At 41.7% G+C, this 26,680-nt stretch overlaps 1 protein-coding gene across 1 annotated transcript in view; it reads left to right on the top strand.

Annotated features, from left to right (window-relative positions):
- Positions 1 to 26,680, top strand: part of LOC134359997 (probable voltage-dependent N-type calcium channel subunit alpha-1B) — a 910,000-nt gene that overhangs the window by 28,320 nt on the left and 855,000 nt on the right. The window contains exons 2-4 of the mRNA XM_063073960.1: positions 7,356 to 7,619; positions 9,055 to 9,160; positions 19,164 to 19,303. Coding sequence (XP_062930030.1) covers positions 7,356 to 7,619; positions 9,055 to 9,160; positions 19,164 to 19,303 — 510 coding nt within the window. The remainder of the gene's footprint in view (positions 1 to 7,355; positions 7,620 to 9,054; positions 9,161 to 19,163; positions 19,304 to 26,680) is intronic.

Here is a 26,680-nt window from a genome sequence, read left to right as displayed (position 1 = left end):
CTTTGGTCTGTCCTGTTTTCTGTGCTATCACTCCGGAGAAACATTATATCATTTCTTAATGCATGTATGCATTTCTAAATGACAATAAAAGAGGACTGAGTGTTCTCATAATCTAAATTCCCCTCTCTGTTCCAAATCCATCCTTTGTGCAGGTCTTGTACAGTTCTCATTGATACATCACAGGCAGGTGGTGGAAGCTTTGGAAAGTCTGCAGGACAGATTCACCATACAGTTGTCTGGGTTAGAAGGCATGTGCTATAAGGAGAGGCTGGACAAACTTGGGTTGTTTTCTCTGCAAGGATGGAGGCTGAGGGGAGCCCTATTGGAAGTATAAAAAAATAAGGAGGCATAGGTAGGGTAGGTCTTTTTCCCAGGGTGGAAGTGTCAAATTTAAGAGGACATAATTTTAAGGTGAGAGGAGGAAGCTTAAAGGAGATGCAAGGCAAGTTTTGTTTTAATACAGCCTGCCAGGAGAGGTGGTAGAAGCAGAGAGAATAGAGTTCTTTAGGAGCCATTTCAATTGGCACATGAAAAAGCAGGGAAGAGGGATGTGGATCATGTGCAGACAGATGGGATTTGTTTAACTTGGCATCACGGTCACCACAGACTTTGTGGGCCAAAGGCCTGTTCCTGTGCTGTAATCTTCATCTTTCTAACCACAGAAGAGGTACAGACTGTTATTTGGAGTGTCCAAACAGGTGGGCTGAGGAAGTGACCTGCCCATGCTACATGAGACTGATCTTACAAATGAATGGGTGATAGTGATGTGTTAATTTGGATCATACAGAGTCATACAGTGTAGAAATAGTTCTTTCAGCTTGATTGGTCCATGCCGACTAAATTTCCCATTTACTCACCCCATTTTCCCACATTTGTTCCATATCCCTCAAATTCTTCCCTATCCATGCTCCTTTTAAATACTGATAATGTGCCTGTTTTAGCCACTTCCCCTGGCTCTTCATTCCATATAAGACCATAAGACATAGGAGCAGAATTAGGCCATCTGGCCCATCGAGTCTTCTCTACCATATCATCATGCCTGATCCATTTCTCTCTCAACTCCATTCTCCTGCCTTCTCACCGTAACCTTTCACGCCCTGACTAATCAAGAATCTATCCATCTTTGGCTTAAATACACCCAATGACCTGGCCTCCACAGTTGCCTGTGGCAACGAATTCCACAGATTCACCACCTTCTGGCTAAATAAATTCCTCCTCATCTTCATCGAAAGTCTGAGTCTGTGGACTCTGATCCCAGTCTCCCCCACCATCAGAAACATACTCTCCACATCCACTCAATCAAGTCCTTTCAACATTTGATAGGTTTCAATGAGATCTCCCCTCACTCTTCTAAATTCCAGTGAATAATGGCCCAGAACCATCAATCGTTCCTCATGCAATAAGCCCTTCATTCCTGAAATCATTCTTATGAACCTTCTTTGAACCCTCTCCAATGCTAGCACATCCTTTATTAAATAAGGGACCTAAAACTGCTGACAATACTCCAAGTGAGGCTTTACCAGTTCCTTATAAAGTCTCATCATTACATCCTTGCTTTTATATTCTAATCCTCTCAAAATGAGTGCTAACATTGCATTTGCCTTCCTCACCACCAACTCAACCTGCAAGTTAGCCTTTAGGGAATCCTGCACAAGGTTTCCTAAGTCCGTGTGCACCTCAGATTTTTGAACATTCTCACCATTTAGAAAATAGTCTACGCTGTTATTCCTTTTACCAAAGTGTATGACCATACACTTCCTGACCTTCTTCAGCCTCCCAGCTTCTTCAACACTACCTGTGCCTCCACCTGTCTTCGTATTATCGACAAACTTGGCCACAAAGCCATCAATTCCATCATCCAAATCATTGACATACAATGTAAAAAGAAGTGGTCCCAGCACTGACCCCTGCGGTACAACACCAGTCACAGGCAGCCAATCAGAAAATGCTCCCTTTACTCCTTTCCTTTGTCTCCTGCCAATCAGCCAATATTTTGTCCATGCCAGTATCTTTCCTGTAATTCCATGGACTGTTACCTTGTTAAGCAACTTCAAGTGCGGCACCATGTCAAAGGCCTTCTGAAAATCCAAGTACACAACATCAACCAATTCTTTATCTATCCTGCTTATTAGTTCCTCAAGTAATTCTAACAGATTTGTCAGGCAAGATTTTCCCTCAAGGAAACCATGCTGGTTTTGGCCTATTTTGTCATATGCTTCTGAGTACCCTGAAACCACATTCTTAACAATCAACTCTAACATTTTCCCAACCACTGAGGTCAGGCTAACTGGCCTATAATTTCCTTTCTTCTGTCTTCCTCCCTTCTTGAAGAGTGGATTGACATTTTCAGTCCACCAGAACCATTGCAGAATCAAATGATTCTTGGAAGATCATTATTTATGCCTCCACAATCTCATCAGCTGCCTCTTTCAGAAGCCTGAGGTGTAGTGCATCTGGTCCAGGTGACCTACCTACCTTCAGACCTTTCAGCTTCTCAAGCACCTTTCCCCAAGTAACAGCAATTGCACTCACTTCTGCCCCCTGACACCCTCGAATTTCCAGAGTGAAGACTGACGCAAAATATTTATCCTGCTTGTCTGCCATTTCTTTGTCCCCCATTACTACCTCTCCAGCATATTTTCTACTCTTGCCCCTCCTTTATACTTACCATTCTGTGGGTGAAGCAGTTGCTCCTGAGGTTCCTATTAAATCTCTTCCCTCTAGTTGATTACCCAACCCTGGGAAAAAGACTGTGCACGTTCACCCTATCTATACTGCTCATAACTTGTGCCTCTCTATAAGATCACTCTTCATTCTCTGATGCTCCAGTGAAAAAGTCCTACCCTGCTCAAACTCTCCATAACTCAGTCCCTTAATTCCTGGCAATATCCTTGTAAATCCCCTCTGCACTCTTTCCAGTTAGTGGCATCTTTCCTGCAGCATGGTGATCAAAACTCATCACTGTATTTGACTTGTGGCCTTAGCAGTATTTATTTATTTAATCAATCAACCTCTTGTCCAACTGCAGCATAACATCACAACTTCTATACTTAGTGCTTTGACCGATGAATGTCAATGTACCAAAGGCCTTCTTCACTCTGCCTACCTGCAACCATATGTTCCATCTGTTCCACAGCACTCTGCAGGACCCTGCTGTTCACTCTGAATGTCCTACCCTCATTTGTCTTTCCAGAACGCAATACCCCGCACCTAAACCAAATTAATCTCCATTTGCGATTCCTCGGCCCACTTACCCAGCTGATTAACATTCATGCTAATAACCACAATAATGCTAGTAAATGCTAATAACCAATTTTACTGCCAGCAACACCATCTATTTTAGTGTCATCTGCAAACTTACTAACCAGGCCTTGTATATTCCCTGCTGTAGTTACGAGTGTTATTCAACCAGTGCTAGTATTTCAGAGTGGGTAACAGAAAACATTGCTCAGAGATTTTGTTCTTCCCCATTCAACAGATCATCTCTGCTGGAAAAGGTTTCTAATGAGCACACCAAATAGACTAGCATGGTCATCACCCTTAAATGAGCAAGTCAAGACTCACATTCAATATTTCCACCAGAAAAAAAAAACACGGATGTGATAAAACATCATGAAAAGTTGGTCAATTTCAGCAGCAAGAATACTATTTAAAATCAAATTTACTTTCACTAGGAAAATAATAAATAATCCACATTTCAAATTTACATCACATTTTGACAAGTAAACATTTATTAAATAACGTATCTGCTGGTAAACTTGGATTTTACTATTGTAATTTAGATCTCCTACATTTTGTACCACAAACATTATTTATACTATGCTGAAAAAATAGATAATGAAAATGCCAAGTTAAAGAAATATAATATCAAGTTTCAGCTTTTTAAATTGAGTACCAGGTCCATGAATTAATTGTCTGGGTGGGTTGTGCAAGAGTTAAAATTAACTTCGGATAACTCCAGTGCTTTACAGAGTTGGCTGGGATGCTGGGAGAACCCTATTTGTCCAACTTCTGGAGAAGTTAAATGTAGGGAGCTGGATAATTAACGTGCCCCGGTTTTGTGACAAATCCAGTGCAACATATTAGTATTCCTTGAGTTTCAGATTAAAATGTGGTTTGACTTAGGAGTTATCATGCCAGATCAAATGTTATCTATAGCCTAGACCATATAATGTATCATGTAATATATTTTTACACAGAAGCATAAGGTGTTAAATCTAAGGGCTGTTCCCAATTTTGTCAATTGCAGTCGGAATGAGGAGTATTTGAAGGGGTGTGTATCCTCTCCTGCATAATCCACAGACTGAATTTAGAGCAACAGGCTGCTGGAGGAACTCTGCAGGTCACTGGATTGTGGGAAACCTCTGGGACTGGCGACAAGCTTGATGTGTATTCTCTGATACATAACTGACAAGGAGAACCCTTGTCAATGGATTTTATTATCAGAAGAATTTTGTAAGTCAGGTGCATAGAAACTACATCCCCAAGTGCCAAACTCAGAACAAAAGGTTCAGACTTTTGGAGGATATCTAAAAATCACAACTGAGCCATTGAAGAAGAAGATAGAAAACACTTATCCCACACAAAGCTAGTAAAAGCTGGAGTGCAGCCAACCTTTCCTACCCACCACCAAACTCCTCAAAATAGTGTGTGAATGTTAGAGATCAGATTGGTTAGCGTTTCAACAGTTTGAGGAAACTGGGTAAGCGGAGTGTTGATGGGAGTGATGATGAAGGAGGGGTGAGTGAAACGCTTGAGATTCGCGGGACTTCATTTGGATGAGTAACTAGCAGATTTGAAATGAAAGCGATAAAGAATCTGTTACAATTACAATTTGATTTCGCCCATTGAAATCCTTCAAGCTTCGCGGAGTGGCCAGATTCTTATTTTCTATTTTTTTATGATCGCGCTTTATGGGGGGAGGGGGAGGGGGTGGCTGGGTGGCCATCTTAAACTGGGAATGCTGCTTAAAAACCGTTAAAGACCTGAATATCCTCTCTTCCTTTCTGGTCTTTAGCTCTGTGCGACCATACCTCTACCATTACTAAACGCCTCTTTAGACTTGATCATTGGCGATGCACTGGAAACCCAAATAGACCTTATAGTTCCAACAGATTTGATTTCGCCCTAGATGTTACTGCCATCCTTGGAGATTCCCCAACGCATTGACGGGACCTGGTCCTCCTGTGTTTGTACTCCCAACTCTCTGTTTTGTTGTGGTTAATTTTCAGTAGTTCATTACTGACCTGGCATCGGAGATTGTAAGATCAAGTTGTGGTTAAGTTTGGCACCTTCGGAATAATAACCATTTCGGAAGAAGTTCATTCTAGAACGAAGGGGATATCCTGCCCTTTCAAAGAAAGAGGCTTCCCTTCCTCCACCATTAACGCTGTCCTCAACAGCACCTCGTTCATTTCACTCACGTCTGCTCTTACCCCATCTTCCCGCCATCCTACCAGGGATAGGGTTCCTCTTGTCCTCACCTACCACCCCACCAGCCTCCACGTCCAGCACATAATTCTCCGGAACTTCCGCCATCACTGACGGGATCCCAGCACCAAGCACATCTCCCCCCCCCCCAGACTTACTTCTTTCCGCGGGGATCACTCCCTACACGACTCCCGTGTTCATTCGTTCCTCCCCACTGATCTCCCTCCTGGCGCTTATCCTTGCAAGCAGAACAAGTGCTAAACCTCCTCCCTCACTACCATTCATGGCCCGAAACAGTCCTTCCAAGTGGGTCTATGGGAGTCATTTACTGTGTTCGGGTCTCCCGGTGTGGCCTCCTGTACGTGGGTGAGACCTGATGTAGATTGGGGGACCACTTCGCCGAGCATCTACGCTCCGTCCGCCAGAACAAGCGGGATGTCCCAGTAGCCACCCATTTTAGTTCCACTTCCCATTCCCATTCTGATATGTCCATCCATGGCTTCCTCACTGTCATGATGAGGCCACATTTAGATCGGAGGAACAACACCTTATATTCGGTTTGGGTTACCTCCAACCTGATGGTACGAATATCGATTTCTCAAACTTCCACTAATGCCTCTCAACCCCTCTCCTTCTCCATTTCCCACTCCCTTTTCCCTCTCTCACTTCATCTCACCAATCAACTTCCCAGCTCTTTACTTAATTCCTCCCCCTCCATGTTTCACCTATCACCAGGTGGTTGTCTCTCCCCTCTCCCCACCTTTCAAATCTGCTCCTCAGCTTTTTTTCTCTCTAGTCCTGCTGAAGGGTTTCGGCCTGAGACGTCGACTATACCTTTTTCCCACAGATGCTGGCTGGCCTGCTGAGTTCCTCTAGCATTTTGTGTGTGTTGCTCGGAAGGACTTACTCAATTTTCTTTAAAAATGCAAAATTCAATTCCCTTTGGAATCTAGTCAGCACCCTTATGGAACTCGTTCCCACTTGTGACCAATATTCGGTAGCTTCCTTAGAAATCTGTTGTGTTTTTTTTAACCATAATGGATCAAAGCTCAGTGAACCATGAATCACGCTAAAATGATTGAGAAAAGTAATTTACTGCGGTATTTTTAAAGCCAGCGATACAGCATGCATAGCCCTATTTGCATTGTGTGGGCGCGGAAGAGAGAGAGAGTGAAGTTGGATTTGCAGATTGTGCGAAAGTTTCATGCGAATATGTTTGCGCGCGTACACGGTGAGGTGTGCCTGCTGTTCTCTGTGCACGGTGCGTGTACACGCCGGACACGCCTGTCTTTGTTGGGCTGTTTTGTTCCTCTTGTAATTGACCGCGGGGTTGCCGTTCACGTCCCCTGCTGGGAAGCCTGCCCCTTGGCTCTGAGCTCCCTCCGGCGCTAGCGGAACGAGCCAGCCAACCATTCTTGTTATTTTTTTTTCATCTTTCACAAGGCAGGAACGGGCACCCTCCCAATCTAATGATTTGGAGATAAAGGTGGAGATTTCTTCCTGATTGGCTTCCAGGAATCACATGGGTAGGTTTCTATAAGGAGCTGAGATTCGCAAATTGGTTACTTTCAGCATTTTGAAACTGACAACTGCCTGTATTAGTCGCGGCTCCTGTTTAAAATACAGTCAGAGCAATATAAGGAAGAGGGTGTATTTTAGCCACTGCTCCGATTTCCCAGCTGTTCACCCACCGATTTCCAGCTGTTCCTCTGGATATGTGGAGAACCTATTGGAAGTTATGGGAATAAAAACAGATATTTGCTTTGGTGCTGCTTAGATCGCTAGAAGACAGAGAGAGCAATCTCGCTCGTTCCTCCTACTGATGTACACCCGCAACCAGCAATAGACGACCAGTGCGTTTGTGATGCGTCTTCCTCCCGTGTTTTATCTGAGGTGGGATTTTAACGTGTGGTTTACTTTTCTAGAATGGCTCGCTTCGGAAGCGACGTGTCGGCTCGCTATGGAGGAAGCACAACGGGCGGGGGCAGAGGTGCAAACCGCCAGGGTGGACCTCATGCCGGCCAGAGAGGCATGTACGGCTCGAAGTCGATGGCCCAAAGAGCCCGGACTATGGCTCTGTACAATCCCATCCCCGTCCGTCAGAACTGCTTCACAGTCAACAGATCACTTTTTATATTTAGCGAAGACAACATTATACGAAAATATGCCAAACGAATAACCGAGTGGCCATATCCTTTTGTATTTCGCCGGGGCAGCCTAGATTCTCTGCAGAATCACAGCCATGGGTTTATTCCTGGTTATTGGGCAAAGGTTCAGCCAGCTGTTGCCTGGGCGTGTATGTAGAAGGCGTGTGCCGGTGGGAGTGCTTTGTGCTGCGTATCTCAAGGGAGGCTGTTGTTTTTTTTTCATCTATAATCTCAGTTCTTATCGATTCTTCATAACTGCAGCGGGTCGCATTCGTAGGGTACTGAGATGAATATCAGGACGTGTGATAATCAACGCGCTTTCGTTCCTCTGTGGTCCAAACTATTGCAAGGAACGGGCATATCGCTTTCAGTTTAACATAAGCATCCCCACGATCACTGTTCCCTTCTCAACCCCACACCCCCACCCCGTTTCCCAGTCTAGTACAACTATAAGTCTGGGCAATCACTTGTGTTAAAGTGTGCTGACATTTGCATGAAGAGATCATCCTTATTTCCCGTTTGTTAAGTGAACAGCTAAATTATTATTTTTAAAAGTACCTCCTGAAAATACTGCTCGGGGGAAATCACCCCGGACACTTACTTCCTCGTATTCCTCCCGACATTTCTAAGATACAACCCTCGGAGCAGCCCTTGCCCATTTATTTTCACTGCAGATGTACATCGGCAGTGCCAGAAGATTTTCGGTTTGCTGAGAAAGTTGCCACATTTTCCTGCTTGTGCACCACAGTTAAAATGGTGTTCAGAGGGAGGGCGCTGGTGTGGAGGCGCTGTTCACTGCTTCCAGGCGCTGTCCTAGGTGCTGAAATGCGCCCACGCCTTCACGCAGAAGGGAATCCACGATCCGGCGAGAGATGGCAAAATCCATGTTGTTGGCGAGAAAGGCAGGTCGGGCACCCTGGCTAGGTGTGAGCGATAGAGGGAGACTTTTAAAAATGTACTTGGTGCACATTATTACTCCTGTTATTATTATCATCATTATTATTATATGCAGATTTTGTCCCGCTGTATGGCTAATATTTGTTTGTTGCTTGCTTCTTTAAAAATGCTAAACATGTACATCAAGTTACATGGTGTAACGATGATTTTCCCTCGGAAATGCAGTTAGGAGTAAGAAGAATTGCCAAAAGAATATTCATCTCAGTACTCTTCAAACTTTTCCTTGACCAGCCGTAGTTAAAACCGTTAGAAAGACAGAGCCAGAGGATCCGCAGCCCGCCAATTTGCACCAATATTCGCAGACTCAACCGAACCATCTCCTCCGGGCGATCTCGCCCCCTGACGTTTAATACCCTCGGGATTAGTGCTGAGTTAAGGACAAATTTAAAGTTACCCCTACAATTACACTGAGGTGTGATCAATTACAAGCTTGGATCAAATTGTCTTTATAATTTTAATTGTGGGCTTAAGAGAGAAACAAGGTCCACATATGATGTTAATTTACCTTAACCTTGCTCACTCCATTTGAATACATGATACTAGCAACTATTATTGCAAACTGCATCGTTTTGGCCTTGGAGCAACATCTTCCAGATGGCGATAAAACACCAATGTCAGAAAGATTGGTAAGATTTAGTTATTTGGAATTGATTATACTTTCAACACACTGCTAAACATAATTCCATTTCTTTTAAAGCCACTGATGATGTTATTGACATCAACTTTTGATCCCTTTAAAAAAAATCAAAAAACTGGATTAAGGCTGTTCAACATGGTTGTGCAACACCTGTGGAAAGCAGGTTAATTTTGGTGTTGATGTTTCACTGGAGCCTCCTTCAGCATGTGGAATATTTTAAAAATTATTTCTGCTATTTTTCTTTCTTTTTCAGAAGTTTTCAGAAGAGAACTATTTTTTCTACATTCCTAGAAAATACAGATGATGTAACTGTTTAATAAGGGCAGGATTTTAGATATTTAGAATAGATTCAAATTTGAATTGGAAGCGAAAACACTTTCTGAATGAGATGACAATATACTGCACACTCAGTATCCACTTTATTCAATACGTCCCGTACCTAATGAAGTGGCCTTTGAGTGTGTATTCATGGTTTTCTATTGTGTCGACCATCCACATCAAGGTTTGATGTGTTGTGCACTCAGAGATGCACTTCCATACAGCACTGTTATACACCTGCTCACCAATGCAAATGACTAATAAGCCAATCATTTGGCAACAACTCAATGCACCGGCAAATTATTTATTTAAAGATACAGCATGGAACAGGCTGTTCAGACCCACGGAGCCATGCTGCCCAGCAATCCACCGATTTAACCCCAGCCTAATCACAGAACAATGTACAATGATCAATTAACCAGTTAACCAGTCTGTCTTTGGAATGTGGGAGGAAATCAAAGAACCCAGGGGAAACCCACAGGCACACAGGAAAAACATACAAACCCTACAGAGGATGCTGGAAATGAACTCCAATGCCATACACTGTCATAGCATCACACTAACTGCTATGCTACTGTGGTGCTACCATGGAAATTTAAGGTGCTGTCACCTTCCTGTCAGCTTGAACCAGTTTGGCCATTCTCCTCTGCCCTCTCTCTTTAACAAGTTGCTGCTCACTGGATGTGTTTTGTACTTCGCACCATTCTCTGTAAACTCTGGAGAAAGTTGTGTGTGAAAATCCCAGGAGATCAAAGGTTCTGAGATACCGAAACCACCCTACCTGGCACCAACAATCATTCTATGGTCAAAGTCACTTTGATCACATTTCTTTCCAATTCTGATGTTTGGTATGAATAAAAACTGAACCTCTTGACCATGCCTGTATGCCTTTATGCATTATGTTGCCTCCACATGATCGACTGATTAGATATTTGCAGTAATGAACAGGTGGCCACTGAGTTTATACACACCACTGAAAACACAACTTAAGTAAGCATTCAAAAGGGGAGTCACAATTTAGCAAAATACAAAGATAGTCTTTAAAGCAGTGGGCATAATAATAGGATTATTAATTGGTTTATTAGTGTCACATGTCATTGAGACAGGAAGAATCTATAATCAGGGCGGATTATTTTAACCCTGTATAAAAAACAATAGTGGAGTGCACAGAGAAGGTGGACAAATATGATGGAAGAACCATGGCGAGGTAGATTGAGAGATTAAGAGTTTGGCTTTATGATACAAGAGGTTTATTTCAGACTTATAACATGAACAAAAGCTCCCTTGAGCATGGCGGTCGGTACATGTTTTCAAGCTTTTGTATCTGCTGCAGAATAGAAGGTGGTGATGTTGGGCGAGTTGTGGAGGAGAATGATGTGGTTGTCAGTGGTCATAGATTAGAGTACTCTATGTTGGCTGCTTTACTAAGGCAACAGGAGAAGTGGATAGGGTGTCAAGGACCAACTTTTGGTATTATTTCTTATACTTTTAGATTCAATCTAATTTTTATGACATTGACTGAACTCTTTGGTGCTGGTGGTACCATCATTAACTTCAATGCTGTTGTATTTGAAGGGACAGATAGTGGTAGAAATCATGCAGAGGTTCTCCAGATCTTTAACTGGTAACTACGCTTGGAAATTCCACTTGTTGCGACAAAAGGTGGCTGGAGTTGGTGGGTCCACAGACTATCCCTCTACATAGCCTAGTGTCAAACCCAAGCCTGAATAATAGAACTTTGGCATTGTACCAGTTATCAGAGCAATACTGAAGGGCAGCCACCAGAACCTCAGAAGAAGAGGCTAGAAGTGAAGTTATTTTTCACACCATACCATGAATGCTAGCTACAAAGATATTGGGAGATTACTTCAATAGCTGTAAAAAATGACATCAACCTATCTGGAAAGTTAACCATTCTAATTGATTTAAGAAATATGTTTGCTTTTTTATCTTTACTTAATTGGAGTCTATTAACTACATCTATAGTTGGTTGACACATCATCCTAAATGTGTGGATAAACTCATTGCTGTATCCTGTAGCATATCAATTAGCTTATTGATTAGTTTTTTTTGCATCGAAGACAAAATTATTCAGTGAAGTTATAGTTCTAGAAACCAAATAGAAAGTAAACTTTCTTTACTGGAATATAATATACAGATCTTGCACAATTCAAGGAGTTTTTTTTTAGTGTCATTTTAACTTCAAAGAGAAGAGTTTTCATCAACTATTTCACACAAAAGTTACATATTTAATGTTAATTATTAAGAAAACAGCTTTACAGCATGCAAAAAACAGTTTTCATGTGGTCCCAAAACATATTCAAATAAAAAAAATGTGCAGATGTTGGAAATCTGAAACAAAATCAGAAAATGCTGGAAACATTCAGTGGGTCAGACAGTCTGATGTGGAAAAATTAAGTCTTTACAGCATTTTTGTTTATTAAATTATGCACTTTTATTGAAAGAGAAACCCACAATGGTAGCATGTACATCATATATCATAACTGCTCCGCCAGAGGACATCACAATGGACTTCATTTTTGAAGTCATAGATTAGATCTACTTTATGTCCTGTATGGAGGATAGTTTGCCTTCTGAAGTTCCAAAACATGGCAGGAAGGAACCACTGATGTGAATTTACTGTCTCATTTCCCACCTCTGCAAAAAGAAGACAAATCAGGAAACCTCAGAGATGCTATCAGCTGGCCTTTTTGAAGAAGTGAGTCAAATCCCATTTTGGTAATTCAAAAGGAGATCTTTCTTTGCTCTTACCTGTTGTCAGGCAATAACGGTCATGCCTCTCATAATGCACCAATTCCATCTCTGAAGAATGAGCTTCATCACCTGAAAACTCAAAGAAAAGTGCAGAAATCAGTGCTAATTAATCCTCATAGTCTTTTGCGATTTTACAGAAGTCTTCACCTCTGCCAAAATAGGAATTAATGAGATTAAAGTTTCCTAAATTTGGTTATCTGCATAACCTTATCTCCATCTTTTTTCTGTGAAATGATGAGATGTAACCGAATGCACTCTCAGGTTGAGTAAACCCACTCTGAATCAGCATGGAAGCAAGTTGTCATGTCTCCAAGGGACTGACTGACTGAAGATACTTTTCAGGTTCTAATAACTTTTTCAATTTTTCCTTTTGCAATATTATCTCTACTAACCATTTTACTGAAACTGGGACGTGGAAAACTGATTAAGCTCCTTTGCCTTCATTGTAGAGCCGTAGTTTAAAGCCGCTGCACAGAGATGAGGCTTATTTGTGTGCAAACTCAGAGACTGAGCTCCAAGCCATGGTCAGCTTACTCTCAGAAGATAACAGGAGGTTAATCCTTGTGCTAAACACCCATAATGCAGAAACCCTCAATCAACTTGTTCCTGCTGCGCCACAATAAAGTTCACTAACAATAAAAGTGCTCGACAAGACCTGGGAACTGTGAATCACTTTGCATTTCTTAGGAGTCACCATTCAGTGAAAGCAGACATTGATGTGAAAATTCATCTCCAGCTTCAATTCCAGCTTGGCCTGTGGCATCAAGGGAAAGTCTTCCATGATTAAGACCTCGAGCCTAGCACTCTCATAGAATTTTGGACAGTGAGACCCATCTCCTGTATGCCTTGGAGTTGTGAACTGCCTTCAGAAAGCATGTCAGAACATTAGACAGGTATCGCCAAAACTGTCTCCACAAAAGTCTCCCAAAGAAGTGGTGTGTTATACAATTGGGTGTCCTCTCCCAGGACAGCAAGCAGTGATCCAGTGGGGAAAAAGGCCAGCAATGTCTGTATGTCTGACACACTGGACCCATGAAGTGGGCAGTCTGTCTCATGATCCATAGCAACAAGGGGTTATCAGGAGCAGAGAAAGGTTGCTGTCAAGATGCTGTGCATGGAAATATGGAACATCCTCACTGACATGGAATCCTTGTCCTGTCGCCCATCAGCATGCAGAAACGCAGTCAGAAACACAGAAAGCAAACCCTAACCTCCAATATGACCTACATATGGCCATGACGGTGGGGAGGGAGGAGGGGGCATGATCCCTGATCCATCTTATAAACCCCCAAACTAGTATAGAAGTAAATCATTGCCTGCACACACTGAAGGTGTTCCTGGACGGTCCGATGAGTAAAGAGCTAATGTGGAGGACACTTTACATTCCGGTAAGGAGCAAAATTGCCACAGATTTCTTTCAGTTAGGATCTCTGTCAATCCTTTGTTTCTTAGTTCACAACCACCACTATAGACTGGCAAAAGCATCACTCCATTGTTGGAATTAGTTGGAACATGTATTGCAGGCCAGAACCTAACTCTTGGGTGATCGCATGCAGAAACTAACAGAGTGGTTTACTTTGGAAGATATTATTACCTGAAAAGTGATGACTATCACTTTCTTCAGAACTTGCAGTCAACTTTGCAACAAACTGCAGATGCTGGAAGTCCGAAAGAAACTTTGGTTAGACCACACTTGGAGTACTGTGTTCAGTTCTGGTCAGCTCATTATAGGGAGGCTGTGTTGTAAAAACTTTAGAGAGGGTGCAAAGCAGATTTCATTTTTTTTCTTTCGAGTGAAGAATGATGAGAGGTGACTTGATAGAAGTATATCTGATGGTACAAGTTATAGATAGAGTGGACAGCCTTTTTCCCAGAGCAGAAATGGCTCATATGAGAGGGCATAATTTTAAGGTGATTGAAAGGAAGTATGGGGGGGGGTGAGGGAAGGTGGCAGAGGTGTTTTTTTTTTACAGAGAGTGGTAGGTGTGTGAAATGCACTGCCAGGGTGATGGTGGAGGCAGGTGTATTAGGGATATTTTAGATACACATAGATAGGTACATAGATGAAAGAGAAATCAAGGGCTATGTGGAAGACAAGTGCTGGATTGATCTTAAATGTTGTGCTGACATTAAAAGTTGGCACAACATTGTGGGACAAAGGGCCTGAACTATGCTGAACTGTTGTATATTCTATATAAAGACAGAAAAATCCTGCAAACTCTCAAAAGGTCAGGCAGCATCTGTGAAAGGAGAAACTGTTAATGCTTTAGGTCCAAGATCCTTTGTTAGACAAAGATCTGATAAAAGTTTTTCAATGTGAAGAATTAACTCTTCTTAAATTTGTAACTAGTTTTATTATTGTCACATGTACAGAGGTACAGTGAAAAACTTTACATACTATCCACACAGATCATTGTGTGCAGCTTTGGTCACCTACCTACAGGAAAGATGTCAATAAGATTGAAAGAGTGCAGAGAAAATATAAAAGGGTGTTGTGTGGACTTGCGGATGAGTTACAGGGAAGGGTTGAATAGGTTAGGAACTTTTTCCTTAGTATGTAGGAGAATGAGGGGAGATTTGATAGAGGTATACAAAATTTTGAGGGGTATAGATGGAGTAAATGCAAGCAGGCTTTTTATAATGAGGTGGGGTGAGACTAGAACTAGAAGTCTTGGGTTAAGGGTGAAAGGTGAAATGTTTAAGGGAACGTGAGGGGGAACTTCTTCATTCAGAGGGAGGTGAGATTGTGGAAGGAGCTGCCAGTGGGAGTGATGGATGCGGGTTTGATTTCAACATTTAAGAGAAGTTTGGATAGGTACATGGTTGGGAAGGGTCTGGAGGGCTATGGTCCAGGCGTAGGTCTGTGGGACTCGGCAGATTAATAGTTCAGCATGGAACTGTTTCTGTGCTCTAGTTTTCTATGACTGCATAATTTCCTCACATCAGTGAATTGAGTTTGTAGAATGGAAAGTGGTAACAGAATGCAAAATATCATGTTGGAATGACGAAGTTAAGTGCAGGTAGACAGAAGGTGTAAAGGTGATAGAGTCCATCTTATCATACAAGAGGTCCGTTCAATAATCTTATAACAGCAGGACAGAATCTGTAATTGAGCAGGGTGAGAAGAGAGAATGTCTGGAATAGATGAAGTCTCTGACTCTGCTGGCTGTTTTTCTTAAGCCAGTGAGAATGGTAGACATAGTCCGTGGAGAGGAGGATAGTTTCTGTAATGTGCTGAGCACTGTCCACAACTCTTTGCAGTTTCAGGTGCTCTCGTTGAGCCATACCAACCCAGATGGGAAACTTTCTATGGTACTTTAAAAGTTGCTGAGGGTCAGTGCGGACAAGCAGAATTTCTGTAGCCTCCTGAGGAAGTAGAAGTACTGGTGCTCTTTCTGGGCAGTTGTGTCCATGCGTTTGGACCAGAACACTCCTCGGAACTTGAAGCACTCAACCCTCTCAGCTTCAGCACCACTGATGTAAACAGAAGCGTGTGCACTACCCACCTTCCAGAAATCAAGGCCCAGTTTTTCTGTTCTCCTGGCCCTGAGGGAAAGATTGTTGGCATGACCCCTTGTCACTGAGCGCCGTCTCCTTCCTGTACTCCGGTTATTTGAACTTTAGACCACAACATTGGTGTCATCTACAAATTTATAGATGGGGTTAGGGCAGATGTGGCCACGCCACCATGAGCTTTATTTCCATGGATGTTGCCTGATCCTACTGGTGCATCCAGATTTTTCTATTTCTATGCAGCAAAATATTAATGTTTGTCACAAATAATGATTAGTAACGTGTAACACTTTACCTAAAAAATATAGTTGCCTTGAAAACTAATGAAATTTTTTAAAACAGGCTTTCAATGAGTAGATGCATGGTGGCATATCAGTTAGTGCAACATTATTGCAGTTCACGGCATTGAAGTTTGGAGGTCAATTCCGACGCCTTCTGTGAGGAGCTTGTATGTCCTCCCTGTGGAACGCGTGTGTTTCCCACGGGTGCTCTGGTTTCCTCTCACAGTCCAAAGATGTACTGGTTTTTAGACAAATTGGTCATTGTAAGGTGTCCTGTGATTAGGCTAGTGTTAAATTGGTGAGTTGTTGGGCAGTGCGACTCGATGGGCTGGAAAGGCCTACTCCGTGCTGTATCTCTAAATAAGATAAAAATAAACCAGTGGAAGGCCCTGAATAAATATTTATGTGTTGTTTAAAAAATAATGGCAATACTCTATCTTGCAAATAATTCATGACACTGCTGTTGTCTTGTATGCACTAATGTAGTGGTTAAAACTTAATGTTCAGTGAGAACTGCAAAGGACTGGATGTGGTTATTTTAAAGGCTCTTGTTGCCACATGAAACATCAGTGCTGATGTATACATGTAGAATTGTTCCTTAACTAATGAGATGTTGAGATGCTCTTTTAATTACCTGACAAACTATTTATAAAGGAACAGAGCAAAATATAATGGTGCTGGTAGCATATGTGGAGGGGAAAAGCAGATAAAGGTCAGTCAGAGTTAACCAAGTTCTGATGAAATAATGTTAATTCTGTGTCTTTCCACAGATGATACCTTACCAAGTACTTCCAGTTTTTGTGTTTTTACTCAACAGAAAACTAATTTCTAATGCAGCAGTAATCTATAATCATATTATGTTTTAGCCCAGTAGGTGAAGCTCTACTGTGGTCGTACTGTGACTCTTACAGAGAAATAATTTCAGTCTGATATATTATTCTAGCATGGTTCACGTTCATAATGTGCATCGTTTAAATTGCTTTAATAGTTTCCTACTAATCTCAATATATGAATCAAGGAATAAAAGGTCAATATTAAAATCGGATCATCACAGCAATGATGGTTCCAGTAATTTTGTTAGCATGCAGTCCTTTTTTGGTACAGTATTGTACTGATATTAATCAAAAGCTTTCTTTGGAGACAAAGGACTTGACTTGAGAATTAGGATGTATTTATCCAACATCTGCAGTAACTGTGAAGACACAGTGATTGTATGGCAAATAATGTATAACACTATTAACCTGGCAAAATATTCTGGCCGTTGTGGTTCTTAAGTAGTTCCTGGTAGCGTTACTTATGATTTATTGACATATGCTTGTACTTGCAACCCTGTTGCCACCATTGACATCTTCAGCACAGGGGCCATTCAGCCCATTACAAGCATGCAGGAAAGTGCCCGGTATTTCAACACAAACTCTGGTTTGCTTTTCGAGCAGGCCACTGAGTAGGTCAAGGTAGCAGCAATCAGAGGAGCTGAGTAAATAGAAATATTTAGACAACATGCCGTGCATCATGTTGAGCTAGGATCAGACCAATGACTCCTGTTAGGGACTGAGGAATGACATTTGAGGGTTAACAGTAGAAAAGAAAGTGAAATTAAAAATATGACGGGGAAATTGAAGAAATGCTGGTGGAACCAATCATTGTTAAGGAAATGAGAGCCTGGCTTTCAGTGATGTTTATCAAAAAATTGAACTTACTGAAATAGTAATTTCCTTCAGGTTACTAATTTCAGCTCAGAAATGCCTGTCAACCTTTAGATCTGCTGTATGAATTTCCTTAGGAATATTTGTAGTGTACAGTTTACTGAATAAACCGGAACATTATAATCCTCTGGAAAACTAGTCCACCACAGACGATGGATCAATGTTCATATTCACTATTGGGCAAGATGGGCCCCAAATTGTTTAATTTTCTCTCTCCTTGTTTCTGCTCATAGTCATAGAGCACTATACCTTCTGGCCCATTTAGTCTGTGTTGGCCTGCTTGTGCCTAGTCCCATCTACCTCAGCTCTCCATACTCCTCTCATCCATCCATACCTCTCTTAAATGTAACAACTGAACTCATGTCTACCTCTTCTGCTGGTAACTCATCCCACACTCACACCACCCTCTGAGTCACGAATCCCCCTCAGATTCCCTTCAATATTTGACCGTTCAATCTAAACTTTTGACCTCCAGTACCAGTCTCGTCCAACCTGAGAAGAAAAGGCCTGTAAGATTTAAAACGCACCCTATCCTCATGATTCTGTGTACCTCTATAGATCTGCTCTCACCCTCCTGCGTTCCAGTGAATAAAGTCCTGAAGTATTCAACTTCTCACCGTCACTGTCTTTCAGCTACATTGACTTGGCTGCAGTCCTTACAGTGGAGAAACATTTGATTAGGAGTTGGTGACAGGGTTGGATCTGATTCTGTCTTCAGCCAATGCATGATAATCAGAGGCTTTTCGTCACCACCTATTGCAGCTCAGGTGTTAGAGCTTGGAGTGCTCCTTCACATCCTCTGTAAGGAAGTTTGTACCTTCTTCTCATGGCCATCTCTGGTTTCCTCCCACAGTCCAAAGACGTACCATTTAGTACGTTAATTGGTAAGTTGCCCTGTGATAAGGCTAGGGTTGCTGGGTGGTGCAGGTCACTGGGCTGGAAGGCTCTGTTCTGCGCTGTATCTCGAAACAAAGAAACGCTCCTTCTCCCTGGCTGGCAGGCTGTAACTGCAATGGTGACACTGGTGATGCTACTGAGCAACCTCGGCTCGTTCAGCATGGGCATGACAGACCTCGATACAGGAAGGTGGAGCTCAGTAAATTTGAATCTGCTCGAAAAACCAACAGGTACTGAAGGGTTAATGATGTCACTGGAAATTTTGTTTTGTTCAGGATGGTACGGATAATCTTATTTACTGGCAATCATTCTGAGCTCTCAATCCACACAATTCACCTTTCAGAGCTGACCGTCAGTAATAAGGCATCATGGCATCATTGTTTTGAGAACTTTCTCTGAAAATGAACAAATCTCATTTTGGATGTTCAGCAAAAAGTCAGGTTGTTTTGTTCTTTGGTCCGGATCACATGACCTTTCTCATGGGTGAATTTTGTCTTTTCAGGATGATACCGAACCTTATTTCATTGGAATATTTTGCTTTGAAGCTGGCATCAAAATCATTGCTCTGGGATTCGTGTTTCATAAAGGTTCCTACCTTCGAAATGGCTGGAATGTGATGGATTTTGTGGTGGTTCTCACAGGGTAAGTTGCCGAAAAACCCTGTACTGTCCGTCTTGTTTTGTTGTGGACCACGAATGCTTTACAGGCAGAAGGTTGTCAAGGTAGACATTTTGGAACTGAGTTTACTGTTATGCTAGAGGCTTTATGGAATGAGTTCTCTGTTATCTGATCTCTGTTTCAGTTATCAGAATATTTCAGGATAAAGGAATAGTTTCAGGAAAAAAAACACCTTACATGAAATATTATTCCATGGCACAGTTTCTTATGCTTCTATTTAATATCTCTCTCAATGAATAAATCAGTATCACTTAATCGTTTTCATTTTACTTGTCTCTATTGTTGTGGCTCACAGTTTCAGCCTATGGGCTTCTTTCATTTAATGAATGATAACAGGTTCACCCACAGACTTACCTGAGGTGATTTGTGTCTCTTATGGTGTAATGGCTGAAATGGAATTGTGTGAAGTTGCTTGTCTGATGTTCTAAATCTGCATTCAAAGTTACTTCAAGAGTATGGGAAAACAAACACTGTAATATTTGTCAAAAACGCACAGTAATTGGATATAAAATTGCACTGTAAATAGTGCAATTTAATAGTTGTCCAGATACATGTTTGCTTCTACCAATATGGTGATGTTGCTTTGAAATCAAAAGTAGTCACACAATAAAGTTTTTATTGCATGAAAAAGAAATTGCAGTTCTGTGTTTAGCTGGTGAAGGAAAAGCAGTGGGCAGCTTTTGGCTCCGTTGGCCTGTCAGATTGTTTCTCATGGTCCAGCCAAGCAGTAGGATATTCAGTGTTTGGCCTTCAAACAAAGTCAAGAATGCTGTAAATGCACTCAGTCGGTTTATAGAGAGAATATTCTAGACAGCATCTTTGAAAATGTTGGAAAAGAAATGCCTGGGGAAAAGATAGTGTAAGGCTATGTCATATTGTCATAAAATGTCTCTATTCAGTGTTCCATAATACATGTTGTTTGCCTGTAGCAAGTTCCCCAAGTTAAGGGCCATGGGCAGGATAATATTTGCAGGAGAAGTAAAACATGTAGAGGGGTACCTGGTTGTAAGTAGATGTAGTTCTCAGACTGATGGGAACAGTAACTGAAACGGTGCATTAAAGAGATATGCATGATTTTGAAGATTATTATTAACGTTCAGAGTTTTCTTCTATGGGAATACCTTCACTGTTTCAAGTCAATGTTAATTAATACTATGACAGTGAATATTCAAGTAATTGGTAATTAATTTAATGAAGTCATTATTTCAGTGTCTTAAGTATATAAACCTATGTCTAATCAGAGGTACATTCGTGTCATTGTTGAATGGTGATGTTCAAGTCAATGGTTAGTTTATCAAATTGTCTACGTCTAGACTGAAAATAAATGTTCAAGATTTTATGTTATTTAGTGGCTTTTTAATGTATTTCAAGTATGCCCCTTGATGTTGAAAACATACAGTGCATGGCTAAAAACCAGAGAGCCAGTTGTGTGCTAACTTAGACTGCCCGACTTTTATTTCTGAAACTGTTTCGATATTGATCCAAATCCACTTTACTAACGCAGAAATGGCACAAATGTCATTTGTTTGTGACCACGTGTGCGAAGCATACATTTGAAAATGTTGTCGCTAGGTCCTGCGGCTCGCAATTCAGAGTGATCAGACTGCTGCCTTTGATTGTTCTCTCTCTCTCCTGAGGCGGCTGTGAGCAAACACTGGTATTTAGTTTAATGAAGTCGATTGGACATTTGATTCCATTTATAAATGCGTGGATCTTATTTATCACCCAATAGTCTACTTGTTCAATCTCACTGAGTTATGGTTCCATGAACATATTCACTCAAAAATGCCACTAAAGTTTAAAAATAATTATTTTAGTGATCAATCTTGAATTTGAAGTGATAACTTTTTTATAAAGTAAAACAAATATGTTGCTACCTTGATAATCTAAAGCTCTGTGTGAAGCCTTGTTGTGAATATTGAGGGAAAGCACACTGCCACCTGTAAGTGTTACACAGTCAAGTGGGAGGGAGGGCATGGTGAAACAAGGTTAGGTTGAGTGAGTGGGTGAGAATTTGGCAAACGGAGTTTAATGTGGGCAAGTACTAGGTTATGCATTTCAGTAAGAGGAAGTAAAAGCAAATTTTTATCTAAATGAAGAAAGATTGCAGTTAAGTGAAGTACAGAGGGGAATAGAGATTGCAAAGGTTAGCAGACAGGTACAGCAGGTGGTAAGGAAAGTAAATGACATCATGGCCTTATTGTAGGAGGGTTGAAACTCCAGAATAGGAAAGTTTTGTAGGAATTGTACAGGGTATTGGTAAGGCCACATCACTGTGCATAATTTTGGTCCCCTTATTAAAAAGAGGATATATTGGCAGTGGAGGCATTCTAAAAGAGTTTTCACTAAGCTTCTTCTGGGACGAGAGGGTGTCCTGTCATGAGCGGCTAAGGAAATGTAATCTGTATTTTTTTTGGAGTTTGGAAGAAGGAGGAGTGATCGTTCCAGAATATATAAGATGCTTAGGGGTAGGACAGAGTAGATGTTCAGATGGCAGAATCTCAAATAAGGAGGCTTATAAGAAGTCTTCACCAATCAGCACTTTGAGTACAAAAGTTGGGATGAAATGTTACAGGCATACGAGACAGCACATGGAGTATTGTGTGCACTACTGGTCATACGCCTAGTAGGAAGGATGTCAGTAAGCCAGCAAAAGTACTGAAAAGATCCACAATGACGAGAGGGCTTGATTTATAAGGGGAGACTGGATAGGTTGGGGCTGTTTTCCCTGGAGGAATGGAGACTGAGGGGGGACCTTATACAGGTTTATAAAGTCATGAGGCCTTCAACAGGGTGAATGCTCACAGTATTTTTGCCAGATTGTGGAAATCTAAAACTAAAGGGCACAGGTTCAGGGTGCAAGGGTGAAGGTTTAAAGGGGATCGGGGTGGGTGGGTTAAGGTTTTCCATACAGAGGGTGGTCAGTTGACAGAACAAATGCCGGGGAGAGTGGTAGAGATGGGTGCAACAAGAACAGATAAAAGGCAGCTGGGCAGATACATGGATAGGGAAGGTTTAGATGGAAATGGGCAAATGCTAGCAAATGAGACGAGTTCAGATAGGCACCTTGATGTGTGGATGAGCTGGGCTATAGGGACTGTTTCTGTACCGTATAATCACTCTCCGACTCCAGGGGGATGGATTTTTAAAACTGAGATATTTAGGAACAGCTTCCTGCAGATGCTGGTGAATCTCCAGGATGTCCTACCTCTGAGTGTGGTGGGGGCAAGCCTTCTGGGCTATTGAAAGAAGCAGATAATTTTTGGAAAGACCATTGAATTGAGGGCTGTGGGAACTGGTTCTGGAGAGTTGATGATGCGTGATCCTATTGAATGGTGGGGAGAGGCGAGAGGGGCTGAGTGGCCTCCTGCCCCCTACTCCATTGTTCCTGCTCTAATGGTTACCTCATTTTGATCAGACAAGTCAGATGCTTCCTTCCATCTTCAAATCCACACTGAGAGTAGTATTGCTTGTTTGTACAGTCGATGATCAGTCTGGGTTTTTAATGTTGGGAGTTTAAAACTCTGCTGCTGGAAAATAAAAAAGAATGTTTATCTTTAGGCAGGTGTATCCATTTAGTTGTGTGAAAGGCATCTGTCCAATCCAACGCTAGCTCGTTTGATAGTCTTTCAGGAGTGTCTTTGTATTAATGGAGGCCGGTAGCAGACATGCAGTCTATCTTGATTGGCTAAGTGAATGGGTGAATTGGGAAGGTGAATTTAGAATTTTAAACCCCAGATAAAGATCGACAGCCACTGAAGGATGTTGGAAATCTGATAGATACAGAACCATACAGTCAGTTTATTACTGAGGGAGGTATCCACTCCACATGCGCCAGGTTTTTGTGTTATGTTCTGAATTGTTTATTCCATCTCAGTTGCAACAAAAAAAATTAGATTGTGTTGTGTCAATTTGTTATAAATCATGAACTACTTGATCTTGTTTTGATTTTGAATTGTGGTAACAATCATTTAGTTAGCTGTTTCTTCTGTAGAATCAGAAATTATAGGTTGAGATGTTACATTGATAAAGTTCCCCATATCCTTCCCTGTTTATGTCAGACACTCACTATATACTTTAAACCATAATTACTTTTTACCTTTCCAGAAATACATCCAGCGAGCTCTAGTCAGGGTGGTGGAGAGGGGGCGACGTGTGAGTTTTAGAGGAAGCACAGGCAGTTTGTTCTGATTGTCCCACCCCACCCACCCACCTATGGAAGGTTACTGTGTTTGTCGGAAGATAACCCAATACTCTAACTGCAGTACAATGTTGGGAGTAGAAGTAATTCATAGCAAAAGGGAAAGTGTGCTACTAGACATTTTCCACCATTAAAAAATGTTTGTAAAGAACATTTTCATTATTGTAATTTGTATTGCTTCCATTTGATCATGGTTTCAGTTCCTTTAACTCTGTAACTCAATCTAATCTGGGAATAACCTTGTACATCTTTTGTAAGAATTATTCAAAAGAAGGCAGTGGAGTTGAGTTTTGCATTTGTGAAATTCATTGTAAAATCTAGGGACAGGTGTGGGACAATGTCATTTGTGGGATCAATTGCGTTCAGACCAGAAGTAGATTCGTATGTGATGCCAGCTTCAAGCAACACCCCATTACATTTAAAGTTTATTTTTAATGTATTGCGTTGCAGTCTGAAAGGGGTCACCAATCCAAGAAAAAGACGACAGACACTGGTCATACCTAACACTTTCACAGTTGTTTCTTCTTGTGGGCTGATCTTGTTTTCTTGGAAATAATTTAATTATTTTAAAGACCACTGAAAATTCTACTGTTTGTGTCAACAGAGAAGACCTTCAAAAATGTTTTTTGTTATTTTAATAAATTAACGTCAAATCTTGCAGTAGGAGAGAAAGAAACGTTAAACTAATTTGTTCAGATATGAGCAACCCATGTTGCAACTTTCGATGAACACAAAACAATATCCACGTCTTTTTCCATAATGATCAAACAAATGAACATCCTACTTTGAGAATGAGGTACGTTTTGGAAATTAAACTTAATATATAAATGTATATGGTAAATCATATCATTAAAGTATCACAAGGGATTATCTGGGTTGTGTAAATTTCATTGCGATGGTGTCTTCCCCGCTGTCTTTAACTTGAGTGTGCCAACTTTGGTTACCCAGTTATTGCCTTTATTGCTCCATCCTACCTAAATGTGTTGTTTTTATAGAGGTTTATGAAAATTGTTCTAAAAATAAGATTTAGATTGTATAGCTAAAGTGCTTTTGCACTGTAATTATGATCGCACCTTCTGTCCACTTGCACTGCACGTTCTCTGTAATTTTCAGAGCAGCCAGTTTATATCCAGCAACACACACAAAATGCTGGAGGAGCTCAGCAGGCCAGGCAGCATCTATGGACAAGAGTAACCAGTCGACATTTTGGGCCGAGACCCTTCATCAGGTCTCTGAAGGAGGGTCTCAGCCTGAAACGTCGACTGTACTCTTTTCTATAGATTTTCTCGTGTTCGTATACAGCAAGCTTTAACAGAAAACAATGATCAGGTCATCTGATTGATTGAGAAATAAATATTGGCTAAGATTCCAGGTGGTAACTCTTGTGTTCTACTGCAAAGTCATGTAGATGCACAGGGATCTTTAATGGTCACCTGGAAGTGTTGCCTGAGACTTATTATTATTATGATTATGATTATGAGGACATGCAGCCCCCTTTTATTGTCATTTAGTAACGCATGCATTAAGAAATGATAAAATGATTTTCCAGAATGATATCATGAAAACACATGACAAACTGACTTAAAAACTAGCAAAAACCACATAATTATAACATATAGTTGCGGCAGTGCAAACAATACCGTAATTTGATAAGAATAGACTATGGCACAGTAAAAGTCTCAAAGTCTCTCGAAAGTCCCATCATCTCACGCAGACGGTAAACCTCTAGCGCTGCCAACTTGCCGGTGCAGCATACTGGAAGCATCCGACCACAGTCCGACTCCGACTCCGTCCGAAAAACTCCGCGCCTCCGACCCACCTCAACTTCAACTTCAAGTTGAAGTTGTCATTTGAGTCTAGATATATACAACCACAAGAACCAATATTCCTCTGGGCCATGGTGTACCCACAATACATATATCACACACAGCAAATAAAACAAAATATTACCACAAAAAAAGTTAATAAAATACAATTCAAAAGTTAATCAAATAAAATTCAAAATGCATTTAGTGTGCAGCACAGGTAAACAGTAAGCAGTATTTAGCTCACTGCCCTAGGGGTGAGACCTCAGTGGTGGCAGGGTATTCATTAGACTCTCAGCCTCGGGAATGAAGCTGTTGCCCAGTCTGGCAGTCCTAGTCCGAATGTTCCTGTACCTCCTTCCTGACGGCAGTGGGTCAAGGAGATTGGTCGTGATCCTTAACAATGCTTTGGGCCCTTTGATGGCAATGCTCACAGTAAATGTCACAAATAGGGTGGGCGGGGAGGGAGACCCCAATATTGCTCTTGGCGGATTTTACTATCCTCTGTAGGGTCTTGTAGTCGATGCCTTGCAACTTCTGTACCACACAATGATGCAGCCAGACAGAACCCACTTGATGGTGCTCCTGTAGAAAGTTGTTAGAGTAAGGGTGGGGAGCCTTGCACGCATCTGTCTCCCCAGAAAGTGTAGTAGTTGCTGTGCCTTCTTAACTAATGAGGAGGTGTTGTGGATCTGTGTTAGATCCTCTGTTATGTGCACACAAGGAACTTGGTGCTCTTCACTCTCTCCTCAGCAGAGCCACTGATTTGCAATGGAGAGTGTTTGACCTGCGCCTTCCTAAGTACAGAGTCATCTCTTTTGCCTTGTCCACGTTGAGAGTCAGGCTGTTGTTCTCACACCATTTGACAAGCCTCTCTACCTCCTCCCTGTACATCGACTCATCGTTGTTGCTGATGAAACCAACCGCTGTTGTATCGTCAGCGCATTTGATGATGTGGCTTGAGCTGGATCTGGCAGTGTGGTCGTGAGTCAGCAGCAGGCTGAGCGGGCAGCCCTGGGGGGGCACCAGAGCTCAGCGTGATAGAGCATGAGACATTGCTGCCAACTCAGACTGACTGGGGTCTTTCCGTCAAGGGGTCCAAGATCCAGTTACAGGGGGAGGTGTTGAGTCCCAACAAGGGCATTTTACCCACCAGCCTCTGACAGATGGTTGTGTAAAACACCCGACTGAAGTTGATAAACAACATCCCGGCGTATGAGGCATCATTTTCTAGGTGTGACAGTTTGGGATGGAGGGCCAAAGCTATGGCATCATCAGTGGGTCAGTTTGAGTGGTACGCAAACTGGAAAGGGTCCAATCTAGCTGGAAGGTGGG

The sequence above is a fragment of the Mobula hypostoma genome, chromosome 21 (genome assembly GCF_963921235.1).
Source record: "Mobula hypostoma chromosome 21, sMobHyp1.1, whole genome shotgun sequence".
In the NCBI taxonomy this organism is placed as follows: Eukaryota; Metazoa; Chordata; class Chondrichthyes; order Myliobatiformes; family Myliobatidae; genus Mobula; species Mobula hypostoma.
The sequence above is the reverse complement of the archived record's forward strand: the minus strand, read 5'-3'. Positions and strand labels throughout refer to the sequence as shown.